The 12,005-nt window shown below is 33.8% G+C and overlaps 1 protein-coding gene across 7 annotated transcripts; it reads left to right on the top strand.

Moving 5' to 3' along the window:
- Window positions 1-4,418: 4,418 nt before the first annotated feature.
- Window positions 4,419-7,052, top strand: LOC106416774. 7 transcript variants are annotated; one of them, XR_002661144.2, is made up of 5 exons: window positions 4,419-5,123; window positions 5,649-5,787; window positions 6,261-6,309; window positions 6,396-6,461; window positions 6,638-7,052. XR_002661144.2 is itself a non-coding variant. In XM_013857684.3 (4 exons), exons 1-3 carry the CDS (start codon window positions 4,926-4,928, stop codon window positions 6,275-6,277), a joined length of 354 nt encoding a protein of 117 aa, XP_013713138.1. In that variant the 5' UTR covers window positions 4,421-4,925; the 3' UTR covers window positions 6,278-6,309; window positions 6,396-7,052. The 7 variants fall into 7 exon arrangements, 3 of the variants coding, with proteins under 3 accessions (XP_013713137.1, XP_013713138.1, XP_013713136.1); XM_013857684.3 differs by having other exon boundaries at window positions 4,421-5,123; window positions 6,396-7,052; XM_013857683.3 differs by having other exon boundaries at window positions 4,420-5,123; window positions 6,261-7,052.
- The last annotated feature ends 4,953 nt before the right edge of the window (window positions 7,053-12,005 follow it).

Here is a 12,005-nt window from a genome sequence, read left to right as displayed (position 1 = left end):
GCCGTAGTTTGTTGTTCCTTTCACATACCGCAATATGTGCTTGATGGCTTGTCTGTGAGAGTCTCTCGGATTGTGCATGTATCGGCTAAGAACACCTACTGCGTAACACAGGTCGGGTCTTGTGTGAAGCAGATACCTCAAACATCCTATGATTCTTCTGAACTCGGTAGCATCTATCTCTCGCTCATCTTCAGCTTTTGAGATCTTCAAATTCGCCTCCATTGGAATTTGAGTTGCGTTACACGCTTCCATCTTTGTGTCACGCAGGATTCCTTGAGCATACCTCTCTTGTTTTATTTTGATTCCGTCTGCTCCTTGAATCACCTCTATGCCAAGGTAGTACGTTAGCTTACCTAGATCTGACATCTCGAACTTCTTAGACATCTCCTCCTTGAATTGCCTAATCACCTTAAGTGAAGTTCCTGTCACAAATAGATCATCAACGTAGATGGCAATGATCAAGACGTCTCCTCCTTCAGTCTTGCAGTACACTGATGGTTCCTTCGTGCACTTCTCAAATCTCATCTCCTTGAGAACCTGATCGAGTTTTACATTCCATGCCCTGGGTGCCTGGCGTAACCCATACAAAGCCTTGTGTAACACATACACTCGATCCTCTTCTCCTTTCTTTTCGAAACCTTCAGGTTGAGTTACATACACTAACTCCTTTAGATCTCCATTCAAGAAAGCGGTATTCACGTCCATGTGATGTATCTCCCAACCGTTCGTTGCTGCGAGGGCTATAAAGAGCCGAGTGGTTTCAAGTCTTGCCACTGGTGCAAACACTTCATCGAAATCTATTCCTTCTCTTTGTTCATAGCCTTTTGCCACAAGTTTCGCCTTATACTTTCTCACTGTACCATCCGCCTTTCTCTTGATCTTGAAGATCCACTTCAACCCTATAGGTTTCACTCCAGCCGGTCTATCCACAAGTTCCCATGTCTTATTTCTTGTGATAGACTCATCGCCTCAACCCATTCTCGTACGTGTTCAGCTTCAAAATAGTTCTCTGGCTCGCCATCCACTGTGAGCAACAGCATTGCACTTTCTTGATCTGCAAGTAACACATAATCATCGAGATATCTTGGTTTTGTTATGGTTCGGCCTTGTCTGGTCACCAGCGGTTGACCTCCACCGTTTTGGTTTGCATTGTGATCCGCATCTTCTTCTTCTTCCTCATCTTGGTTTATAGCTTCCTGTTCATGATCCTCACCTTGATCATTACCTTCTTCTATATCACCCTCATGTGGAAGCTTAAGCATGCTCGGTTCACAATCAGCTTGGTTTGTTGTAGACGCCCAGTCCCAAGCTTTCTCTTCATCGAAAATCACATCTCTACTCACCATCACCTTCCTTGTGTCTGGATCATAAAGTCTGTAGGCTTTGGAACCCGGCTCAGTTCCAAGATTGACCATACTCTTTGATCTCTCATCCAACTTCTTCAGATAAGGACCAGTGATTTTCGCATGAGCTACACAACTGAATATCCTCAAGTGCTTGATATTTGGTTTCCTCGATGTAAGGCATTCGTATGGCGTTTGATTTTTCAAGGCTTTTGTAGGAACTCTGTTGATGAGGTAAGTTGAATGTCATACAGCTTCACCCCACAAGTAGTTCGGCATCTTCATTGCCTTCAGCATACTTCTTGTCATTCCCATCAAGGTTCGGTTTCTCCTCTCCACAACACCGTTTTGTTGAGGTGTGTAAGGCGCGGTTAGGTGCCTTTTAACTCCATTCTCTTCACAGAATAGATTGAACTCAGCTGAGGTAAACTTTCCTCCTCTATCGGTGCGAAAGGTTTTGATGGTTGAGCCTGTCTGCTTCTCTACACTCTCTTTAAACCTTTTGAATCGATCGAATACCTCACTCTTCTCCTTCAATAGCATAACCCACATATACCTAGAGAAGTCATCGATCAAGACAAAGACATACTTATTATTTGCAGGCGTTGGTGGTGTGATTGGACCACACAAATCTCCATGCAATAACTCTAATGGCTTTGTCGCACGAAACATGGCTTTGGTCGGGAATGACTGTCTGATCTGCTTCCCTGCGAGACATGCGTCACACACGCTTTCTTCGTGTGTTACACACGGCATTCCTACGACCATCTCCTTCCTAACCATGTTATTCATCACTCCATAGCTTATATGTCCTAGCCTAGCATGCCACCTCCATGTAGCATCTACGTCCCTGACATGTAAACATTTCGGGTAGCTTATCTCCATAGGGGTCTTGTAGAGACGGTTTGGAGATCTTGTCACATGAACTAGCAACCTTCCATGCGAATCTGTGAGCGTTAAGTAGACATCTTTCATGTTAACCTCACATCTGTTTTCTGTTGCTTGCCCAAGACTCAATATATTGTGCTTCAGATCGGGTATGTAGTATATGTCCTTGAGTGCCTTCTTCTCTCCAGTCTTGCACACAAAGGTAACCACACCTTTTCCTACAATGTCAACACACGATCCGTCACCAAACTTCACCTTCCCTTTGGTGTTGAGATTCAAACTCGAAAAGAACTCCTTGTTCCCTGTCATGTGATTGCTCGCTCCATTATCCAAATACCAGACACTTGCACTGCCTTTGTCGATATCAAGATTCTTCGGAATCACCTTATCTTCGTTCAAAAACACCACCTCGTGTACATAGAGTGCATCAGCCTCTTCTGTCTCGTTTAGGTTGGTTTCTTGATTCTTCTATGTCTTTTCGGGACAGACAGTTGCGTAGTGACCAGGCTTGTCACATCTCCAACATATCAGCTTTGAAAAATTCTTCTTCGAGTTGTTATCTTCGGTGTGTGACGCACGGTTTTGGTTGTGTGACCTACCTCGACCTCTGCCTCTACCGTTCCGTCCTCTTCCTCTACCACGGGAATTCTCATAGCCCCTCTGACTATGCTCTTCATTGTTCGAAAACATCAGTTTCCCTTGGTCTTCTTTCTGAGTTTCTTCTCCTACACGTTCCTCGTACGCCTTAAGCCTTCCAACTATGTCTTCAAACCCCGTCGAGTTGAGATCTAGGACTTTCTCAAGTGATGCTACGATCTGGATATACTTGTGACTTGGAAGACCCTTCAAGAACTTCTTGACCATCTTGGATTCTTCTATGTTTTCTCCCAACGAGGTTGCTTTGGATGATAGGCCCGATATCTTCCCCGCGAAGTCATCGACAGTATCTCCATCATCCATCTTCAACCTATCAAACTCCATCATCAACGTCTGAAGTCTCGCCTCCCTTACACGATCAGCTCCTAGGTGTCGCGACTTGATGGCATTTCAGATCTCTTTTGATGCGGTTTGTTCTCCCACCTGGAGAATCAAAGTCTCTGGAACAGATTGAAACAAAAGAGCTATCGCAACATCGTTCTTATTTTGATCATCTGAACCGGGTTCGATTGTGTCCCACACTTCATGAACACGTAGTAGAACCTTCATCCTCATCGACCAAACTGTGTAGTTTGTCGGTGACAACACCGGACATTGGATGGATGTAGATCCAAAGTCCTTCGTGCGTGGAGCCCTAGTCACGTCAGCCATCTTGCCGTCGCGATCTCTTGTTCACAAGCACCAGGATCTTAAGGTACAACTTAAGCTTAGATCGAGTCTCCAACCTGGCTCTGATACCAATTCAGATCTCTTAGAAACACAAAGAGTTATAAGAACAACTTTTCTTATTAGCTTTAGAAACTACTCAAAACTAAAGCTCTCAATATGTTTCTCTTAGATCATATGGAACACCTCTCCATTAGACCTATATTTATATGAAAGACAATTCCCTTTAACATGTGGGATATGGAAAACACAAACCTAACCTAAATAGAAACTTTATTTTCCTATTTCTAGGTTTCCTTATTGTGTTTATCTTAACATATTAAACATCTAATAATATGTTAAGTTTCCACAAGCTTGGAATTATCCAACAGATGATAGATCAGTCGATATGCTTCATGAGCATGGTGTGTTCCTGTTTATGAGCAGGAGGTTGTGGCCTGAGCCAGCAGAGCACTGCAGTGAGTATAGTCCTTAGACTTGTTGTCGATGATCACCTAGGTCTGTGTAAATCATCAAGGAAGATCATCTTTAAAGTTCATGTTCACGTCGTGTAGGAGGAAATGCTTGACCTGGACGAGGAAAAAAAGCGTTATAAAGGGAGTTCTCCATGGTATGTATGTTCTGACTCTGGTTTGTTGCCGAACCTTTTGGAGATTCTTCTGCCTTTGAATTTTATTATTTTGTAGGATATTCTTGTTGTGCCTAGCGGATCCTGATTTCAATGTCAAAGTAAATCAAATTTCAAGAATTGATTTTTGTTTTTGAATAAAGCTATCTTTCCTTTTATACCGTCGATGTATCCGAGAAAAGGAGCAATGCCTTTCTTTGGTTCCTTTATATCTCTATTTTATTTTCATTTTCATATATTGTATTCAGATTTCTTTTTCTCATGCTGCAATTTCCATTGGCATCACTGCCTTTTCCAAATCCGCAGTCCTATTTGGTATTTGCATTGAAGGTAATCTTCTTGTCTTCTGGTCATAGATTCCTAGTAGGGATGGCAAACTAGGTATTGGACCGCGGGCCTGGTCCGTAAGGGTTTGGTGCGGGGCGGGTTTGGGCTTAGGAATTCATGACCTGCAAAAAAGTGGGCTTTGTGGGATGGGGATTACACGGTACCGGGTTTAAAGCGGGATGACCCAGATGAACCGCGGGAAGGCCCAGATGAACCGCTAGACGCTTCAGTTGCTTTCGTCACCTGAAAACAAAACGAAAGAGAGAGTGGGACGAGATGGAGCTACGACGATGGCCTTGGGAAGAGATGACGACGATGGCCGTGGGAAGAGATGGAGCTCCGACGATGGCCGTGGGAAGAGATGGAGCTCCGATGATGGCCGTGGGAAGATATGAAAATGATGGCCATGGGAAGAGATGACGACGATGGCCGTGGGAAGAGATGGAGCTCCGACGATGGCCATGGGAAGAGATGGAGCTCCGATGATGGCCGTGGAAAGAGATGGAGCTCCGACGATGGCCGTTCGATGTCCGACAGGTGACAATGCTTCTGGTGACCACATCGTGTTCAATATGCAGCAGAGGAGCTTCTCTTCCTTTTCGTTCCACCAAAAGGTATAAACTTTCTTTCCCTCATGAATTCTACACTTTTATCTTTTGATTAGAATTTCTGCATGTGTACTTCGTAAATGATAAAATGGTCCATTGAAACATGATGATTCTTAATCTGATATTAAGTCATTGTTCTTGATGTGAGTGTGATTGTGCTTAGCTTAGCTTCGGTTTTAGTCGATTTTAATTGATGTTTAGTTCATGTTCTGTTTTTTTTTTTATTGTGGCTTGATGTTTGAAACTGTATGAGCTTTTCTATTAGAAACTTTGATGGTTTTATTGTTAAATGTTACTTGTCTGTTTGAAAAGGCGATTAGTATGTGAGTGTGATTGTGTTTTAAAAGACTAATGATGCGTTTTACAAACTTAGTAACACTAGGAGCCAAATCCAAGCTTATGTCTTTGATGGTAAGTGTAAACAACATTGATTTAGAAAGTGATGAATATGTTATTGAAAGTGAGATTTGTTTTTTTTCAGTGATCAGAGCAAGTGTCCCTAAGCTGCTTCTTGATGATGTCTTTGAGCAGAAGAATGAAATTGCCAAAGCTGTTGAAGAGGAGCTCGAGAAGGAAATGTCTGCTTACGGTTTTGAGATTGTGCAAACTCTCATCGTTGACATTGAGCCTGATGAACATGGCAAACGAGCCATGAATGAGATCAACGCTGGTAACAAAACCGTCTCATCATTTCCTTTATAGACTGGTTTTCATATTAGTAACAAAAATGGTTTCTTTTCTCTTCTTTATTCTGTCAATTTAATTTCTATTTTCTAGACAAATTAGATAAGATAAGCAAAGTCCACAACGAAGCTATATGTTTCTTTCACGTGTAGTCATTGGCATTGCTGAGGTGATGATTAAGATATTTTGTTTCATTACCTAAGGGTGTTGATATATCGTAGGAAACTTCATTCACCATGATCACGCTATTAGCGCCATTTCCTTTTAATGGCAACTAGACATTGACATTGTCATAGGATTTGAACGGGCTTATATATAGGATCAATAATACATCTCAGAAAGACAAAAGTTTTATTTCACATGATGTGAAATGATTCTGAAACGATTATAGACAAGTATGTCTTGTTCATGAGCTATGCATCTAGATTGAACTGATATGTTTGTACCCATGATGCAAAGGTGAAGAATCTGCGTGACAAGCTGAGTATTCTGTATGAGCAAGACAGACGTAAGTGGTCACCTGTTTTGATATACTGTTTCTTTTAGTAACAAATATGTCTTGCAAGCTCGGATGAATACACAAATATTATACAGGAAGAAGTAGACAATGTAATATCCGATATTCCGCGGGACGGCCCGCGAAAGCCTGCAAAGAATACGGTACGGGATTGGACATCTATTTTTAGGACCACATCCCGCGTGGGACAGGCCCGCCGTGTCCCGCCCGAAGACAAACCCGCAGCGGTCCGGTCCGGGACGGGACGGGAGAGCCCATTTGACATCTCTAATTCCTAGGGACTAGATATGATCAGTTTTGGTTATTATTTTATTTTTAGATTAATTGGCAAGGTCGTCTCTCCCTCGATTCATCCCCGGTGTCCAGGTTAGAGATGGATGATATGTCAGGTCGAATTCTGTTTCCTTTGTCCTCGGTGGGCGGTAGGGTTAAGCTGAAGGGAAAGCTTGGATTAGTTATCTCAGAGTATGATAGTTTTTGGGAACCCTCGATCGACATGCAAATTCAAGAACCGATAGCTTATTCTATCGAGATGCTTTCCAAGGTGGAACCTTCTTCACTGATAAGAGAAGAAGAAGATATGAGGGAATTGAAGGAGAACTATTTATTGCCTACATTACATATGTAAGATGACTCAATGATGGATTACATATCGATAAGCAGCTTGACAAATAAATACTTATATGCCAGTGTTCATAAATTTGTTTTCTTAATTATTTACATACTTTCGATCATTGGCGGTGGATTTCTAAGCTATCGTGGATTTCTAAGCTATCACATAACTATTTCAATATCAATAAATTCATATTTTTTTTTAAATTATTATGATATTACAATTATGAAAAAGATTACAAACGATTGATTAGGACATATAATTTCAGACGGCATATTTTTATTTAATTTTTATACTAAAACTTCTATTAGTATTTAACTATTTATATGTAGACATAATTTATAACTCTTTTGATAAAAATAACATTTGTAATAATTGTTAGATAATAATTATTTCAAAATGTGAAATTTTATATAAAAAAATTATTTTATTAAAATTGTTAAGGTAAATTTGTGGAGCTCTTTTTGGTACTACGGAAATGAGAAGCAAGAAACATCAAGCAAGAAAAATTATTAAAAATAATGTTTTATTAATTTTTACCACCGCGACTACAATAGTTTGGATTAGAAACCCTAGTTCTATCCGCTTAATTTTAGAGTTTATGTTCTGAATAGTCGATCATTTGTTCTAGGTTTAAGTCCCCTTTATATAGTTTTTTTTTATTATAGGAGGTTAAGTTGAATTCATTTTACTCGGGAGGAGGAGTTTACTCGAGTCTGGAGTCAAAATTTATCCAAGCAGGAATCGAAAGCATGCGTCTGTCTCGGAAACAGGAGTAATAACTTCCTGAATTATTTTTCCTAACAAAAATTATGATTGATTACAATGAAATGTTATGCAGTTAACTTGATAAGATTATTTTTAACCAATCACTATAGAATTGAATTAGTTTTTATAAAGTTTTAATGTGATTAATATTTCTAAATACATATTTATAATCCATATATATTAATTGTGAAACATTACAACTTATTTTTGTATCCACGTGTCATGTTTAGGATGATTCTTACAATTATTAGAGAAAAATGTTGGTCTACCTAATTATATAATAAGCTTTTTAGTAAACTAAACATAAATTTGTTATTAATTTTTTTTATTATTTATTCAATTAAAGTTACGAAATTATCTAATGTGGCTAGAGTATATATGAAAATTAATAATTTTGAATAATAAATATTTGATAAAACTAATGTATCTTTTATTATATTTTTTTTAATTTTAAATTATTCAAATAAATTAAAAAACCACATTAACCATATAATAAAATTTAGATTTTTGTATATGTTATATTTTGAATTTTTAAAAATGACTATAAATTATTAAAATTGTTAAAAGTCTCACATTCAAATTTTGTGATCTATGGTTTAAATTTTTTGTTATGACAAAATACAAAGGATTACAAAATCATATAAGTAAAAAAGTCCAATTTAATTAATTATTAAGATTAAAAGATATATATATATATATATATATACATATATCGTTTAAATTAAACTATATACCATATAAAATACATAAATATTTTAAATTTTCTTTGAACAAGTTTTTTGATAAAAGCTTTGAAAAAACATTGAAAACTTAATTTTTAAAAATTATAAATTACTAAAAATATTAATCGCACAATGAAATTTTTGTTATAAGTAATTTGAAGTTTTTGCTAGAAAAGATATAAATGATAAAAAAGCATATGAGTAGAAAATATCATTTAATAGAAATTAATATTAAAAATATTATGTATGTTAATATCATTTAAATTTAATTAGATGTCCTATCAAATAGAAAAAAAATATTGTTTGGATTAATAAAATTAATTTATATGTTCGCACTAATTTAATTATATATGTAATAGTTACTGATTTTTAATTATTCAATATATATTTATGATTTCATTATGTAATACATAAAATAATTTTTATATATAATGTTCATCCCGCAAAAGACGTAGATATTAATATAATATTAGATAAAATATAAAAAGCATGTTATTAAAATTTTGATTAGAGCGACCAAAAATGTGAGACATGCGCTATACTCATGAGTCAGGACTTTGAAATCGAAGTTGAAAACCACATGCATCCAGCATACCTATTTTGGAATTTCATAAAGAATCATATATCAAAGAATATCAAAACTTTATAAAACTATGGTGATATATACTGTTATTAAATTTGATGACGCCCAACAACATGATATTAGAATATTTCATATAGGTCGAATAATTTTTATTGAGATTTTTTTTTGTTTAAGAATCTATACTCATCAAAGTTGAGATGAGAAGTTCTTAATTTTCTTAACATGCTTTTTTTTTTTCAACAAACAAAAATTCTAATTACCTACTGTTTCAACTCAAGGAAAAGAAAATAAAGACGCTCTCAACTCTACCCTAGCTGCCAAAAGAAAAAGGGCATTTTTGGGTCACCTTCTCTGGCATCCGGCGACTGTACCATGAGAAGGTTTGTAGTGTAGTTTAGCTAGTGTAATCGACTGAGGTCCATTAACAATTTGTGATGGTGTCGGTTGCTTCGTCCCCCTCAGCCTTGGTGAGGCCTAATCAGATCTATATATTTTCTGGTGTGCTGCGCAAAAATATACTCTTTTGATTTGGATTTTTAAGGATTTGGCGAGGCTTGTATCAGGTGTGTTATCGGTGGTCAAACAAATGTTTTTAGTTTCATAAATCAGTTGTTAATGATATTTTTCAGATGACAAAAAAATTATGTACCGAAATAGTACCGTAAGTTCAGGATACTCATAGGTTAATAAAAAAAAATTATGTACCATTATCAACACAGTCAGAAAATTATTAAATCTGCAAATAAAATTGATTTATTTGTGTGCAGTAACCGGATAAGATCTAAATGTCTATGATTTACGACCCCACATAAGATTTTGATATATTTTCTCTTCCAAATATTTATGGTAGCATATGATCTCAGTTACATGAACTTGTAATATTTGAATTATACAAATTAACTTGTACAAAACACTTGTTATGAAACATCACATTGTATCCACGGAGAAGAAAACAATCTTTCCAATTAGTTACCAAATTTATTTATTTTTTGTCAAGCAGTTACCAAATTTATTTAAGAACAACATCAAATATAAAAGTTATATCTATTCATCTTTGAAATGTTTCAAAAAAAAAAAATTCATCTTTGATTATTATGTAGTTCTATGATTTCTAATTATGCCCACTTGTCTTCTTACCCAAAAAGGAATACATTGATAATTCATTATAACGTGAACGAATAAGCATAATTTTTGTTTGACAAGACATTGTACTAAATAGTTTTTTTTTTTTAACTATTTCAATTTTCAAGAGATTACTTAACGTGTATTGCATAAAGGTCATCTCTTTAAAATGCTTTGCACTTTTTAGGTTTTAATATCGAGTTACCAATAGAAAATGCAGTACTTATTCTCTTACAAACTTAAAATTAAAATAAACTAGATTTTAACCCGCACATCCGTGCGGATATTTTTCATTTTATAAATTTACTTGACATTATTACAAATGTTTTAAATAAATAGTTTTATTTTAGTATATTGTGTAACCCTATAATATTATTTTTTATATTTTTTATTAGGCATTATTAATAAAATAACAATATAAAATAATCAAATAGATAACCTCCTTCAAAATATGTTTTTTTCTTTAATTTATACATTTTAATATAGTAATATTTAAATTTTAATTATTAATATTATAGAAAAGAAAAATGTTTAAGATAATTTATAATTACATTAAAAATATACTTTAACATATTATTTTAGTATTTACAGGATTTATAAGTAAAAATAATTTTTTGTTTAAATAATATAACCCTATGATTTTAGTAAATTTTATACATAGTAGCATCTATCATATTATTTTAGAAAATTTTATTGATATAGGATATTTTTGGATGTTATGATATTAAGTTTTTTTATTTTAATTAAGATTTCAAAATATTAGATTTCTTTAATTTTTATAGCATATATAGTTCTTTTTTGTGGTGCATTTCAAAACATTATTCTTTATTATCTATGATTTTATCTTTTGTAAATTTGAAATATTATCATTTTGAGTCTGAATATCTATTTTCAAAATTTATATTTTTTCAAGAAAACTTTAAAATATTACACTACTATTTTTGCGTTTCAAATATTACATGAATTTTGATTTGTTTTTGTTACTACATTATTTTATAAAAAATATTAAAATTTTGGTAATATTTTCTATATTTTTCTCAACAGATTTTGTTATAATTAAATTTTTTATCATTAATATTTTAAATGAATTACTAAAATTTCATAGTTTTCTAATAATATATATTTTAAATAGTATTTAAACTAAAGGACATTATATACTATTATATATTTGTATATAAATATTTTAAATAATATATTGTTGAGAGTTTAAAAATAAATAAAAAATAATATATAGTTATAGATATAAAAGTTTAACTAATGTTAATAAAATTATTTTTGTATAAAATATTATATATTTTACAAATTTTAACTCATTTTAATGATGAGTGATAATTTTTTTAACTCATATGCCACTTCTGTTTTTATATAATACAGAATATAATTATATAGAATTTATAAAAAATAGTATATAATTCTTATTTTTTTGTTTTATAATAAATTTTTAGTTAACATTGACTTATAATAATACTATATTACTAATTACGAAATTAAGTAATATGTCATTTTTAAAAAATATTAAAATTGATTAGTAAGATTTTGTAGATTTTTTCTCAACAGATTTTGTTATTATTAAAATAAAATTTAAATTTATAGTTGGTTTATTATTAATATAAGTAATCAAATATGTGATATTACCTAATTTTTTTAAGTGGTCTTAATATGACTTATTAATAGTAGATAAAAATAGGACCCTAAATTAATAGATTAGATTATATCCGAATTTTATTATCTTCTGCTTATTGTGATTTACTACAAGATTTGCACAAACTAGTGTATGCACATGAGGAAACAAGATTAAAAAAAAAACGGGATCGTATCCAATTCTATCATAAAATTATCTTAGTCTCAGTTACAAAAAAAAAAAAAATTATCTTAGTCT

The sequence above is a fragment of the Brassica napus genome, chromosome C9, assembly GCF_020379485.1.
Source record: "Brassica napus cultivar Da-Ae chromosome C9, Da-Ae, whole genome shotgun sequence".
NCBI lineage: Eukaryota > Viridiplantae > Streptophyta > Magnoliopsida > Brassicales > Brassicaceae > Brassica > Brassica napus.
Note: the sequence above shows the minus strand (reverse complement) of the source record. Positions and strands in the feature narration are given on the sequence as shown.

Coding starts and splice junctions, on each gene's coding strand:
- LOC106416774 (XM_013857682.3), top strand. CDS start 4,926: ATGACGACGATGGCCGTGGGAAGAGATGGAGCTCCGACGATGGCCATG. Junction 5,124..5,648: donor CCTTTTCGTTCCACCAAAAG/GTATAAACTTTC, acceptor GTCTTTGAGCAG/AAGAATGAAATTGCCAAAGC.